Raw genomic sequence first — 15,419 nt, 5'->3', positions numbered from 1 at the left:
TGCATAAAGAACCAACAATATTTTAAATAAAAGTCATTAAAACATTATCTTCATCAGTTATTCAATCTTATATAATTCATTTTTGTTCTGCTTGATCTCGATTAGCAGTTTTGTGAATCCAACAGTTTTTTAAATTAGAGCTTTGGAAATTTTTATCAAGTCCATTGATCTTAAAGTTATCAGAAACTTGACTTTAGGGCACTTGTTGGATAGAATCATTTTCATGATTATGTTTTTAGGGAAGAATTCAAAACCCTAACCGGATGACAAAAACTTAGAATAGCCATAGTTTAAAAAGCTGCTGAAAGTTTGCAACTGACAACAAAATTTAGTTATCTCTATTAAACATGGCATTAAGATAACAACCAAAATTATAATAACAGATTTCTGTAACTTACACAATTTGTGAAACATATCAACAAATACCCACAAATGCAACTAAAAGAAGATCTAGTATCACTTATCATTTGTCAATGTCTTTTACACAACTTATCAAATAAGCCTAATAATTTAATATCTCTCAAGATGAGAGAAATCTTTTGAGGCTTCCCAGGGGTTCACCTCAAAAATCTCAGTTAGTTTAGGTTAAAAAGACTAAAACTATTTGATTTGGGGGAAGTTTGCCAAAGATGTTGAAAGTCTCAAGACATTTGATCAAAACAGGATGACAGGTCATTTGTGAAATAATAGTCATTTATGTAACCAGAGTGATAATCACAAGGCTTTAAAAGGAATACAGAGCTACATGGATAAAAACAAACAAAAAAGCCTTAACCTTTAAAAATGTCAGTTGTTTCTTTTGTGTATTATGCATATGGGTTTTATTTTAAGTAATCAAAAACCTAATAAAGGCAACACAGGACATTTTCTTGATAAAACATAAAACCTGTTTCTTAGGCCAGTTATCAAAAAGGCAAAGAAAAACTTTCTGCAGTATGATTGTTCCTTCTTGGGGGAAGCTCATTTAGATAACCTGGAAGTTGAGCCAGATGAAAAGAGCACTTGAATTCAATTAGACAAAGGAACAATGTTACACAATAACTGCAACAACTCAGACACATCATGAAAAGCCACAAGTAAAGAATTAAGGCCTTCAAGATGAACATTTTAGTGTCAGGATATAACAGCAGAGTTAGAACCACAGAAAACAGTTATGAAAGCTGACAGAAAAAAGCTGAAGCAAAGAGTTATCAACCCATGCCTTCTCAAAAGGTGAAAAAGCAAAAGGTAACAATGTATGACCTGAAAATCATGTGCTGTGAGACACAGCAAAAGCTGAACCTCCCGCAGGGCATGGTGGCTCACATTTGTAATCCCAGCACTTTGGGAGACCTAGGCCGGTGGATTGCTTGAACCCTGGAGTTTGAGACCAGCTTGGGCAAAATGGCAAAAGCACATCTCTAAAAAAAAAAAAATACAAAAATTAGCTAGGCACGGTGGTGCACACCTGTAGGCCCATCTACTCAGGAGGCTGAGGTAGGAGGATCACTTGAGCCTGGGAAGTGGAGGTTGCAGTGAGTCAAGATTGTGCCACTGCACTCCAGCCTGTGACAGAATGAGACCCTGCCACACACACACACACACACACACACACACACAGTTGAACCTGATATATGAATCTGAGAAACTTCAAAAGGAAAATGCTACCTTAAGAAATAAGGCTGGGCGTGATGGCTCATGCCTCCAATTCCAGCACTGTGGGAGGCTGAGGTGAGAGGATCACTTGAGGCCAACAGTTCAAGACCAGCCTGGCCAACATAGCGAAACCTCGTATCTACTAAAAATTAGCAGGGCGTGGTGGCATGTGCCTGAAATCCCAGCTACTCAGGAGGCAGAGGCAGGAGAATCGCTGGAACCTGAGAGGCAGAGGTTGCAGTGAGCTGAGATCACACCAATGCACTATAGCCTGGGCGACCGGGTGAGACTATCTCCAATAAATAAATGAATTAATTAATTAAAATAATTTTAAATAAAGAAGACAGCATTTTTAACCTGAATTGAGGAAATTAAATAGATATCAGGAAGAAATGTAAGACGAAACAGAAAATGCCTGCAGTTTAGCTTTGCACAGTGGCAGTATCGTAGCCAATGAGGTCTATCCGAGGAGCGATTATTGCTAATTGAAAAAGAAAATGCCTGCAGTTTAGAAGATGGCTGATAAAGAAACAGATTCTGGAATTAAAAATTAAAACCTACTGCAATTTTATTAAAAGCTGATCAATACTTCAAGTAAAACTTGTTGTAAATATAGAGATTCAGACTTTGGTCCTATATCAATCAATGCACTCCTGACACCAATGTTTAATTTTTAGAAAAAACTTACAAAGAAATCCTTTCCAACCCCATCAACCTGATCACACATAAACCTTCCTTTATAAAGCCCAGCCTTCATAAACCCTCTTTGACTTGTTTAGATCTTTCATCATTTTCTCAAACACCTAGTCTTAGTCCTATAATTTTTTGATACTGGAACAACCATTTTGCCTTAGGACAAAAATTTATCACAGACATTTTTAAATTATTATTTAACTAAAAATACATCTTTATATCCATAACTATCTTTGCATCTCTCTCTCTCTCCCACACTGGTTTTTCCTCCAATTTTTTCTTCTTAAATTTATATTTTGAAACAAACTTTAAATAACCTGTGAATTTGACAAAATCATTGTTTTTTAATCAAAAAACACATTGTCCTCTTATAATTTTATGTGTATTAACAGATCTAAGTATATTTAGTCTTTTTATAAAATTTAAGAAGCCAAGAACAAACCTATTTATTTAGCAATTCGTTTTTGTTTTTTCTCTTATTTGGATATGACTCAGGCATTTAATGAGCTCTCTATTACTTAATTTAATGTAACATAACTTAAAGATTTCAAATTACTTGCAAAGTTTAGTTATAAATGTTTATCCCATTTACAGTTACATAAATTTTTTAGCAATTATGCCTAGATTCATTATGAAAATTGAGGTATTAGAGCTAGTCATTATTTTGTTATTTTTATTAATCAAAATTGTAACCTGTTAATATCAGATATTTACCTAAGTAAGAACCTAAAGTGAAATACATGGGTATGTTGTAAATAACTCAAAAGATACAGCTGTTTTTATTAAATCAATAATAATGTTAGTTTAAATCAAAGAATTACATGAAGATCATTTCATTTTAGGCTGGACTTAAAGCTCCATGACTTTAAAACATTTAGCAGCAACAAACATAAAACTGTCTAACCACTAATTCCAAGCAAAAATGTATTTTGACAATTTTGAAAGTTTTTTTTTTTTTTTTTTTTTGATAGCGTCTCACTCTGTCACCCAGGCTGGAGTGCAGTGGTGCAATCTTGGCTCACTGCAACCTCCACCTCCTGGTTCAAGCGATTCTCCTGCCTCAGCCTCTGAGTAGCTGGAACTACAGGCGCACACCACACCACCATGCCTGGCTAATTTTTGTGTTACAATAGCATCAAAAAGAATAGAATACTTAAGAATAAGTTTAACAAGAAACCCACAAAGCTTATCCTCTGAAAACCACGAAATATAGTTGAAAGAAATTAAAAGTAAATAAATGGAAATATTCATAAATCAGAAGATTTAATATTGCTAACATAGGCCAAGTGCAGTGGCTCATGCCTGTAATCAAAGAACTTTGGGAGGCCAAGGTGGGTGGATCATCTGAGGTCAGGAGTTCGAGACCAGCCTGGCCAACATGCTAAAACCCCATCTCTACTAAAAAAAAAATTAGCCAGGTGTGATGGTGCGCACCTGTAGTCCCAGCTACTCGGGAGGCTGACGCTGGGGAATCACTTGAACCCGGGAGGTGGAGATTGCAGTGAGCCGAGACCGTGCCACTGCACTCCAGCCTGGGTGACACTGAGACTCCGTTTCAAAAAATAATAATAATAATATTGCTAAGATAATACTCCTCAAATTGATGTACAAATTCAATAAAATTCCTATACACATTCCCCACAGTGTTGTTGTTGTTGTTGTTGTTGTTTGGAAACTGACAAGATGCTCCTAAAAGCCACATGCCAAATTTATGGAACTCAGAATAGTGAAACCAATTTTGAAAAAGAACAAAGTTGGAAGACACATACTTCCCAATTTCAAAACTTAAAGTACAGTAATCAAGGCAGTGTGGTACTGGAATAAGCACAGACATACAGATCAATGAAGCAGAATTGAGAGTAAAGAAATAAACCATTACATTTATGGTCAACTGATTTTCAGCAATGGTACAAAAGCAATTCAGTGGAGAAAGGATACTCTTTGCAACAAATACTGCTAGAATAGATTTCCATATTTTAAAAAATGAACTTCAATCTATACCATGCCCCATATACAAAAATTAACTCAAAATGGATCATACACCTAAATGATTTTTACCTAAAGACTAATACCACAAACATTCTTAAAGAAAATAAGAAAAAAATCCTTGTGACCTTGGGTTAGACAAATATTTCTTAGATAAAACTATAAAATCACAATCCATTAAAATAAAATTTGCTAAATTAGACTTAAAAATCTAGAACTCTTATTTTTTCAAGAAATTGTCAAAAGAAAAAAACAAGCCAGAAACTAGGAGAAAATATTTGCAAATCATATATCTTTTTTTAAAAAAAGCCTTTTAACTCGAATATATAAAGAACTCTGAAAATTCAATTACAAAAAAAACACAATTTTTTTCTCAAATAAACAAAAGATTTGAACAGGCATATCATCAAAGAAAGTAATATGACAGCAAATAATCACATGAAAAGACATTTAACATCATTTGTCATGCAAATGCAAATCAAAACCACCAGGAAAGACAACCAAACATCTATTAGAATGTCACAAATTAAAATGACTGGCCAGGCCAGGTGTGGTGGCTCATGCCTGTAATCCCAGCACTTTGGAAGGCTGATGTGGGTGGATTGCTTGAGGTCAGGAGATCGAGACCAGACTGGCCAACATGGTGAAACTCCGTCTCTACTAAAAATACTAAAATTAGCTGGGCATGGTGGCAGGTGCCTGTAATCTCAATTACTCGGGAGGCTGAGGCGGGAGAATTGCTTGAACCTGGGAGGTAGAGGTTGCAGTGAGCAGAGATTACGCCACTGCACTCCAGTCTGGGCAACAGAGTAAGACTCCATCTTAAAAAGTAAGAATAAAAAAGTAAAAAATAGGCTGAGCACGGGGGCTCACGCCTGTAATCCCAGCACTTTGGCAGGTGGATTACGAGGTCAGGAGATTGAGGCCAACTTGGCCAACATGGTGAAACCCCGTCTCTACTAAAAATACAAAAATTAGCTGGGAGTGGTGGCACGTGCCTGTAATCCCAGCTACTCGGAGGCTGAGGCAGGAGAATCGCTTGAACCAGGGAGTCGGAGGTTGCAGTGAGCTGAGATCGCACCACTGCACTGTAGCCTGGAGACAGAGTGAGACTCCATCTCAAAAATAAATAAATAAATATAAATAAATAAAAAATGAAATCACTGACCATACCAATTGTTGGTAAGGATGTGGAAACTCTGGAACACCACACACTGTTGATGGGAATGCAAAATAATACAACCGTCTTGCCAACAGTTTGGCAGTTTCTTAGAAATGCATATACCTTGCTGGGTGCAGTAGCTCCACCTGTAATTCCAGCACTCTGGGAGGCCGAGGCAGGCAGATTGCTTGACTCCAGGAGTTTGAGACCAGCCTGGACAACAGAGTGAAACCCTGTCTCCACAAAAAATACAAAAAAGTAGCCAGGCATGGTAGGACTGCACCTGTAGTCCCAGCTACTCAAAAGGCTAAGGTGGGATGATCACTTGAGCCTGGGAGGTGGAGGTTATAGTGAGCCAACATTACACCACCACATTCCAGCCTGGATCACAGAATAAGATACCACCCCCTCCACCAAAAAAAAAGGAAAAACCTACTATCTGACCTACCATTCCTATTCCTAGGAACTTATTCAAGAGAAATGAAGGCATATGTCTATACAAGCTTGTTCACAAATTTTCACAGCAGCTTTACTTGGAAGAGCCAAGAACTGGAAACAACCAAAATGCCATCAACATGAAAATGGATGAACTGTGATATAGCCATACAATGGAAAATAAAAGTAACTATTGAAATAAGCAACAATAAGGACTAATCTCAAAGTAATTATGCTGAGTATATAAAAAAAAAAAAGCCAGACAAAAGATTCCACGTACATAAAATCATAGAAAGTGCATATAGGCATCCCTCGCTTTATTGTGCTTTACTTTATTGTGCTTCACATATAGTGTTTTCTTTGTTGTTGCTGTTGTTGTTTCACAGATTGAACATTTATAAGCAACCCTGTGTCAAGTAGGTCTATCATGTCATTTTTCTAACAGTACGTGCTTACTTCGTGTCTCTATCACATTTTGCTATTTCTCTCAATACTTCAAACTTTCTCATTATTATTTTATCTGTTATGGTGAGCTGTGATCAGTGATCTTTGATGTTACTATTGTAATTGTTTCGGGACACCACTAACAATGCCCATATGAGACAACAAACCTAATTGATAAGTGTGTGTGTGTTCTGAGTGCTCCACCAACTAGCCATTCCCCTATCGCTCTCTCTCCTCTTGCTTCTCCATTCCCTGAGATACAACAATATTGAAATTAATAACCAACCCTACAAAGTCCTGTATTTAAGTGAAAGGAGGAGTCATACATTTCTCACTTCAAATCAAAAGCTAGAAATGATTGAGTTTAGTAAGAGAAGCAAGTTGAAAACAGAGATAGTCCTAAAGCTAAGCCTCTTGCACCAAACAGCCAAACTGTGAATGCAAAAGAAAAGTTCTTGAAGAAAAATGAAAAGTGTTACTCCAGTGACATGAATAATAAGTAAAACAACCTTAATACTGATATGAAGAATGTCTGAGTGGTCCAGACAGAAGATCAGACCAGCCTTAACAATCCAGAACAAGCCACTATCTAATTCAGGCCAAGTTCTTAACTCTCTTCAATTCTGCAAAAGCTGAGAGAGGTAAGAAAGCTGCAGAAGAAAAGTCTGAAGTTAGCACAGTTGGTTCATGGAAGTTTAAGAAGCCATTTCTGTAACATAAAAGTACAAGGTGAAGCAGCAACTGCTAATGGAGAAGCTACAGCAAGTTATCCAGAAAATCTAAATAAGATAATTGAAGAAGGTGGCTATAATAAACAACAGATTTTCAGTGTAGACAAAACAGCCTTCCAGTAGAAGAAGGTGCTTTCTAGGACTTTCACAGCTAGAGAGAAGTCAATACCTGGTTTCAGAGCTTCAAAGGACAGGCTGACTCTTTCGTTAGGGGCTAATGCAGCTGGTGACTGACTATGTTGAAGCCAATGATCACTGACCATTCTCAAAATCCTAGGGCCCTTACGAATTATGCTAAATCGACTCTGCCTGTGCTCTATAAATGAAACAACAAAGCATGGATGACAGCACATCACCATGGTTTACTAATTTTTTTCTTGAGACAAGAGTCTTGTTCTGTCATCCAGGCTGGAGTACAGTGGTGCAATTTTGGTTCACTGCAACATCCAGCTACTGGATTCAAGCAACTCTCGTTGAAATCCCACTAAGTAGCTGGGATTACAGGTGTGCATCATCACACCCAGCTAATTTTTGTACTTTTAGTACAGATGGGGTTTTGCCATGTTGGTCAGGCTGGTCTAAAACTCCTGGCCTCAAGTGATCTGCCCACCTTGGCCTCCCAAAGTGCTGGGATTACTGGCATGAGCCACTGCATCCGGCCCTGCTAAATCTTTTAAGCCCACTCTTGAGACCTACTGCTCAGAAAAATGTTCCTTTCAAAAGATTACTGCTTATTGACAATATACCTGGTCATCCAAGAGCTCTGATGGAGATGTACAAGGAGACTAATTTTGCTTTCATGCCTGCTAGCTCAACATCCAATTCTGCAGCCCATGAATCAAGGAGTAATTTCAATTTTCAAGTCTTATTATCTAAGAAACATATTTCATAAGGCTATAGCTGCCACAGATAGAACAGATCCATCAGAAGAATCACAAGAATCACTAAGTCAATTGAAAACATACTGGATGATGTCCGAAAGAACAAAGAATATTTTTCCAAGTAGAAGTAAGCAATGGGACATTTTAGTGCCAGGCTGCAGTGGACAGCCATAACAAAACCTCTCTTTTCTTTTCTTTTCATAGGTAAAACACTAGACTTTAGATTCAGCTGAGATGTGGTGTGTTACAAAGCAGGCCTTTCCTACAGGGGTTACAGAGGCCAGCCTTTCTTCCCTTGGTAGGAATGGCCTGAGCTGTGTTGTGGGGCAGGCCACTGATTTGTATGCTGTATCATTAGAGGGCATCAGCCAATTATCTTTTGCAGTTTCTATTAAACTTGAACTGACAAAAAAAGAAAGAAAAAGAAAACCTACTGGAAAGGATTCACCATCTGGGTTGCCATTTAAGACCATATGTCGGGCAGGTGAAGCTGAGCATGAGAGGTTGGAGGCATAAGCAGAGACCTCAGGGGAGGTAACTCTCAACGTTCAGAGAGCCTGCAGTGGTCAGCAGCAGAGAGGCGAGGGAGAAAAAACCAAAAGCCAGAGCTCAGGCCAAGAAGAAGGCACAAATAAAAATGAAGAAAAAAAAAAAATTTGTGAATCGTGGGAGGTCAAAATATCGACATTAATAGTTTGGAAGAAGTTGATTCCAATCCTTATGGATGACTTTGAGGGGTTCAAGATTTCAATTGCAGAAGGAATTGCAGATGTGGCAGAAATGGCAAGTGGACTACAATTAGAAGTGGAGACTAAAGATGGGACTGAATTGCTGCAATCTCATGAACAAACCCAAACAGATAAAAAAGCTGCTTCTTACATATAAGCAAAGAAAGTGGTTTCTTGAGATGGAATCTACGCCTGGTGAAGATCCTGTGAACACTGTTGAAATGACAAGAAAGGATTTAGAATACTACAGACACTTAGTTGATAACGTGGTGTCAAAATCTAAGAGAAGTGACCCCAACTTTGCAGTTTAATATGGGTTAAATTCTATCCAACAGCATCGCATGCTACAGAGAAATCATTCATGAAAGGAAAAGTCAACTGATATGGCCAACTTCATTGCTGTCTTATTTTAACAAAGTGCCGGCCGGCTGTGGTGGCTCATGCCTGTAATCCCAATACTTTGGGTAGCCGAGGTGAGCAAATCGCTTGAGTTCAGGAGTTTTTGACCAGCCTGGGCTACATGGCAAAACCCCATCTCTACAGAAAATATAAAAGTTAGCCAGGTGTGGTGGTGCACATCTGTAATCCCGGCTACTCAAGAGGATGAGGTGGGAGGAGGTGGAGGCTGCAGTGAGTTGAGACTGTGCCACTGCACTCCGGCCTGGGCAACCAGAGTGAGATCCTGTCTCAAAAAAAAAAAAACAAAAACAGAGAGAGAGAGAAGCAATTACCACAGCCATCCCAGCCTTCAGCAACCACGACCCTGGTAAGCAGCCATCAACATCAAGGCAAGATCCCCCACTAGCAAAAAGACTATAACTTACTGAAGGCTCAGATAATTGTTAGCTTTTTTTTTTTTTTTTTTTGAGACAGAGTCTTGCTCTGTCATCCAGGATAGAGTGCAATGGCGCAATCTCAGCTCACTGCAACCTCCACATCCCGGGTTCCAGCGATTCTCATGCCTCAGCCTCCCAAGTAGCTGGGATTACAGGCACCCACAACCATGCCCGGCTAATTTTTGTATTTTTAGTAGAGACGAGGTTTCACCATCTTGGCCAGGCTGGTCTCGAACTCCTGACCTCGTGATCCACCCGCCTCAGCCTCCCAAAGTGTTGGGATTACAGGCGTGAGCCACAGCGCCCTGCCTGTTAGCATTTTTTAACAATAATTTTTCATTAAGATATGTACATTAATTTTTAAACATAATGCTACTGCACAATTCACAGGCTATAGTATAGTGTAAACGTAACTTTTATATGCCCTGAGAAATGAAAAAATTTACATGACTTGCTTTACTGGGATATTTCCTTTACTGTCATGGTCTGCAACCTAACCCACAGTATCTGGGGCATTCCTAAATTACAGTGATAGACGGTTGCCTTGGGAAGGGTAAAACAGGATGGGCCAGAAAAAGAGATTACCAAGGGGCATGAGTAAATTTTGGGGGTGATAGAAATGTTCTTCATCTTGATTGTGGTGATGGTTTCATGGGAGCATATGTGTGCTGAAATTAATCAAACTATATTTTAAATATGTGTAGTTTAAGAAAAAAAGCCATATTTGAACTAAAAACATATCTATAACAAATTAATATGGAAAATCTAAGCATGTATAACTGATGTTGTTAGAATTCAATTTTAGGAGGCTTTTTTAGCTTGCTTAAATGGCAAGGACTAGTGAACTGGTGCTGTGTCATTATTTCCTATATCTGATAGGTAACAGTGGTTTTAATCAACCATAATAAGCATTAAATCTCTAGGCTAAATGTTCAAGAATCTCGAGAATTTAGATCTGGTAAAATTCTATAAGGCTTATTAATCAGCATCACAATTCGACATTAAAATATCAGGTCCTATAATTTAACATTTATTGAAAATCTATGAGAAAGGCACTTAGGGTAGGGATATACTAAAAATAGAAGTTCTCAAGAAACTTAATGTCTTACTGATTCAGCTCATTATCCCTACAGCAGCCAGCTTGACACTATTCTAAATAAGGCAACAGGTCAAATGACTAATCTATTTGCTACTTGATAATCTTTGCTTACCAAAATATATTGTACATAAATAACAAATAGCATAAGCCACTTGTAGAGTATTCTACACTCCAAACAGATAAATTGAGCAGGTAACAACCTCTCAGTTTCTTTTATAAAAATATGAAAACAATGACTGCCTACTTCATAAAGTTTGTTGAAAAGATCAAGGTAAATAATGTGTGTCAAGAGTATTTTAAACCATAAGGTGTTGAAAAATTACAGAGAATTATCATCATAATAGTCTCAATACCGTTATCCTGGTCCTAGGGGAAAAAAATCAAAAGCATGATGGCTGGTTGGTGAACATACAAAATACATAAGCAAAAAAGAAAACAAAACAAAAAAGTATATACACTTGGCCCTCCATATCTGCAGATGCTGACTGTAGGGGACTTGAGCACCTACAGATTTTGGTATCTGAGGGAGTCTTGGGACACCTATTTACGTAACCCATTCAGCAGCAACAAAAGCTGGTAATAACTAATTTGAGCATTACTGTCTCAAATAAGAGAATGAGAGAGGTCTCCGCTGAATCCCCTCTCTAGAGCTAATGAAGTTTCTCCTTAAGAGCCCTTCTGGAAGTCTTTCAAGAAACTCTCATACAGAAGCACCCTGGCATCTCAGAAATCAATTAAACCTATTAAATATACTGATATATACAGTCCACTTAAAGTGCCTTCTCTGAGGCAAAACAGAAACAGTTAATGGTAAGAGAGTTTTCCACTCTGATCCTAACAGTCAGAAGATTATTTCTGATCAGTCCTCTTTCCAAGTTAGACCTATAGTAAGCAGCCTAAGTTTATGACCAAACTCCCCAGATCAATTTCATTGAATTTATACTTTTAATACATTTCCAACCAATCCTGCCAATTTAATTCCACAGAACTCTAGGTAGAAAACAAAAAGTTTACAAATTAAAGTGAAAAAGTATTATAAACATTTTCGTTTCACTGTGGTCACATTCTCAAGTTACATTTGGGCAATACACATTAATATGAAGACAGAAACAAGCTATGACTAGAGTTATATGAAGAAAATGCCTATTAGGGAATTTGTAACATTTTCAAGTTTCTAAACTATTATTCTCTGTGCACAATAGTTTAATAGCTTAGAAATAAATGTTTTGATTAATGAATGTATTCTTACAATACTTCATTTTAATGTGTAACTACACTATTAGAAAAATAATCTAGACATTTTACAAAAATTTGCTATTGATATTTTCCTATTTATGATTCTAGTTTTCTATCAATTCCATTCGAAATCTAAGGCACAATCAAAAATTGAAAATAATGCACTTACGTCATTACTTCCTTCAGTGATCCAATAGCTTTTTCTAAAGTGCTTTTGTCTGGATTTTCATCAGCTGTATGCTTCTTAAGATCTGTAATAATACAATGTTTTTTCCATGCATAAAAAATTCAGTGATTTCTCATCTAAGACTAAAATGCTGTCCATCTTGATACAGCTAATTTTTAAAGATAATATTCAATCCTTATTTTTTAAAAAGTTTTAAGCACTGTTCCCTAAAAAGCTCTCTTATTACACATCTGTTAAGGTTTCCATTTTTACTGACTAAATTTTCAGAATATGTAATCCTGCTTTTCTTACACTGCTATTCCAATCCCTTCAAGTAATGCTTGGGGACTCCTAAATTCCTCAAAATCTCTCCATAGTGCTAAATGAAAACACATGATCCTCAATAAGCTCAGAAATCATAATGTATTTTGTATTTCATACTGGGGCCCATGGCTACATCACAGAGAGCATCTGGTATCTTTAAGCACAGATTTTGTTACCTTAGAGATTTATACTTAACACGTTGACTCTTCTAATCCAGGTTATTTGTGTTCCCTATGCCATCCTTGGCATATTCTTATCAAATCTAGGTTTAATCTAGTACCACTGTCCACCTAATCTCTCATGTGGAATAATAGTAATAAAGCCTAGAAATCATTTTATTTGTAACATTTACGAATTTCTACAAGTACTTAAACAATAATGAAGGTATGCAAATTAGAAGAAAACCACAATGTTTTGGAAACCTGAAGTTTGTTCATATATTCTCCTTATAATTTGCAAAACAGAACAGTTTTAAATAGTGGACAAATCATTTTATAAGCCAGTAATTCTCAACTATATTAGATAACTCTAAAAAACAAAAAAAATTGTCAGATTTTTAGTTAGTACTATAATTCATATACTAACCAAGATTTTTACAGAAAATAACAGATTAAACAGTCACAAAATTTGCCTCCTTGTCTGCTGTATATATTAGTGTAGATTTAGCTTAGGAATTATATCTTTTATTATAGACTTTTTCCTGTTTATAATTTAGTTATCCTTCTTTTTTTTTTTTTAATTATTTTTAGAGACAGGGTCCCTGAATGTTGCCCAGGCTGGTCTCCAACTCCTGGGCTTACCCTTGGTCTTCCAAAGTGCTGGGATTACCGGCTATAATTTTGTTTTCATACTTAATTAAGAATAAAATAAAAACTGATACTGTCCTTAGCCAGCTAAATGTAACAAAATATACATACACATTTTTTACCACAGGCAAAATTTATTCATAAAAATTATCTGCTGTAAAACTCTATTGATACCTATAGTTCAGTTCTAGAATAAATAGATATGTTTCAAGAGTATTCTGAACAATCTAAGGTCAAAAACAGTAAGCATAAAGCCAAGTATATAGAACTTTACTAAAATTCAAAAAAGGGCTACAAAAAAGTCGAGACATACAAATTATCTTCTCCTTGTGATTTTGTGGGCAAATTTTGTATGTACTTGGATATAAAATGATTTTGAATTAGTGACACACCATGAAATAGTAAGAAAACTTTTAAATGAAAAGACAAAATATATACTACTAATCAACAAATAAAACATTTCAGGCCAGGCTGAATTTTAGTAGCACCAGTAACTATTTTTTAAGATAATCCATAAAGCAAAACATATATAAACTTTAATGCTGAAATCTAAGAAACTCTAAAAATGAGAAGAAATTCATCTTTTTTGGAAAAAACAATTCCATTAAAATATCTGACGTAGTTTGAAACAGATCAGACAAGTACCATTTAAAAGTAATGCAACACTGGGTAACCTCTGTACTGGTCGGATAAGAAGTTCAACAAGGCTCTGCCGTCCACATTCTGGTTTTGCTTGGTTTATCTGAAAACAATTTATTCAACAATTTCAAAAAAGGTTTTCTGAAAAGATTATATGCCCTACTTTTACTGGAGTACACCTTATCATTAGTGTCTGTGATACAAACTAATAGAGAAGAAGTGGAATTTCTCCGTGGCTGATTACTTGGCTGAATAATTTTTCAGGGCCTGAAATGTCCTCTTGGCCAGCCAGTGGTTAACATCTTACATAAAAAGTGAGTTCCTCTACACACTCCTATATATCCCACCTTAAATTTTTCTTAAGTCTACATTATTCACAAGAAAAAGCACATTTAATATTAATTATGCTAATACCATAGTAAGGAACTGGTAAGAAAAAAAATCATTAAAAGCAAAACAAATCTCACTGGAAAATCATTAGGTGTTTTGAGAACTAAAATACATAAAACTTTAAAAAAAACTTTTTGTAGAGATGGGAGCTCACTATGTTGCTCAGGATGATCTCAAACTCCTAGCCTCAAGCAATCCTCCCTCATCAGTCTCTCAAAGTGCCAAGATTATAGGCTGACATTGGCCGGTGCACCCGGCCACAATTAAAAAAAAAAAAAAAAAATGACCACATATAACATTCTTATTCACTCAGCTGCCTCCTGGCACCTAACACTGAATATATCAAACCTTCCAAAGCTAAATATCATGGTCACCCATAAGTACAACTAAAATTAACAGATATTAATGGATACATTTTACTAAAGTTAAAATTTACTTCATTTTTGTCATAATTGTGGTGAATTACTTCAGAAATAATTCTCAAATTTTATTTGAAAGAAACACACATTACCTTGAGAAAAGCATGAAATCTTGGTTTCTGTTTTTCACATTTAATAATTGTTTCCTTGCTCATTTCAAAGAAGTTTACAAAGGGAGGGTAGGTTTTTACCAAATCTTTTGACTAGGAAGAAAAGGGAAAAAAACATTATTTATTATGCATTTGTCACCCTTAGAGACAATGTAACTTAAAGTCAAATAATTAATAGTCACAATCTGACATAGTGGATGCAAAAGTTTAAAGTAAATTTCTATGTTTGAGAACAAACTTATTTTATAAATTTCTCAGTAAAGAGTTAATTGCTAAACAAAATACATCAATTGGTATACATAGTCTAAAACATGAAGACTCAGAAAAAAAACAAAAGATATGTTAAAGCTTATTGTATTGATACAAACATGACAAAGAAAATGTCTATGACTTTAAAAAATATCAATTACAGCTGATCTATGTAGATTCCAAAAGCATGGTATTTATTCAAAAATCCAAACCGCCATTAAAAGATCAGTTAAATTACCCAAAAATGCAAACAAGAAAAGGAAAACAATGTTGGCTGACTGAGAAAATTAAAAGGTTATCAAAAAAATGAGAAAATAATTTGTAAATTTTTAATTCTCAACCAAACTGAAAAAACACCTAAGAGATTATTTTGTAAGGAAAGAAGTTAGAAACCTCAAAAAATAAAAGTATAAATGCCAGTACTCAAGGCACTGAAACTTACAAATCCTA

At 36.0% G+C, this 15,419-nt stretch overlaps 1 protein-coding gene and 1 non-coding gene across 8 annotated transcripts in view; one reads left to right on the top strand and one right to left on the bottom strand.

Annotated features, from left to right (window-relative positions):
- The window catches only part of ECT2 (epithelial cell transforming 2), a 74,207-nt gene that overhangs the window by 22,828 nt on the left and 35,960 nt on the right, over positions 1 to 15,419 (bottom strand). For all 7 annotated transcript variants that reach the window (XM_055110682.1, XM_055110683.1, XM_003831945.3 and 4 more), the window contains 3 exons: positions 14,703 to 14,813; positions 13,808 to 13,904; positions 12,036 to 12,117 (listed from right to left, as the gene is read on the bottom strand). In XM_055110682.1, the coding sequence (XP_054966657.1) occupies positions 12,036 to 12,117; positions 13,808 to 13,904; positions 14,703 to 14,813 (290 nt within the window). The remainder of the gene's footprint in view (positions 1 to 12,035; positions 12,118 to 13,807; positions 13,905 to 14,702; positions 14,814 to 15,419) is intronic.
- On the top strand, positions 2,060 to 2,206 carry LOC112439330 (U4 spliceosomal RNA). Its single transcript, XR_003027633.1, has one exon. It is a non-coding gene; the product is annotated as a U4 spliceosomal RNA (small nuclear RNA).

This window comes from Pan paniscus, chromosome 2 (assembly GCF_029289425.2).
Source record: "Pan paniscus chromosome 2, NHGRI_mPanPan1-v2.0_pri, whole genome shotgun sequence".
In the NCBI taxonomy this organism is placed as follows: domain Eukaryota; kingdom Metazoa; phylum Chordata; class Mammalia; order Primates; family Hominidae; genus Pan; species Pan paniscus.
This window is presented reverse-complemented; position numbering and strand designations above follow the sequence as displayed.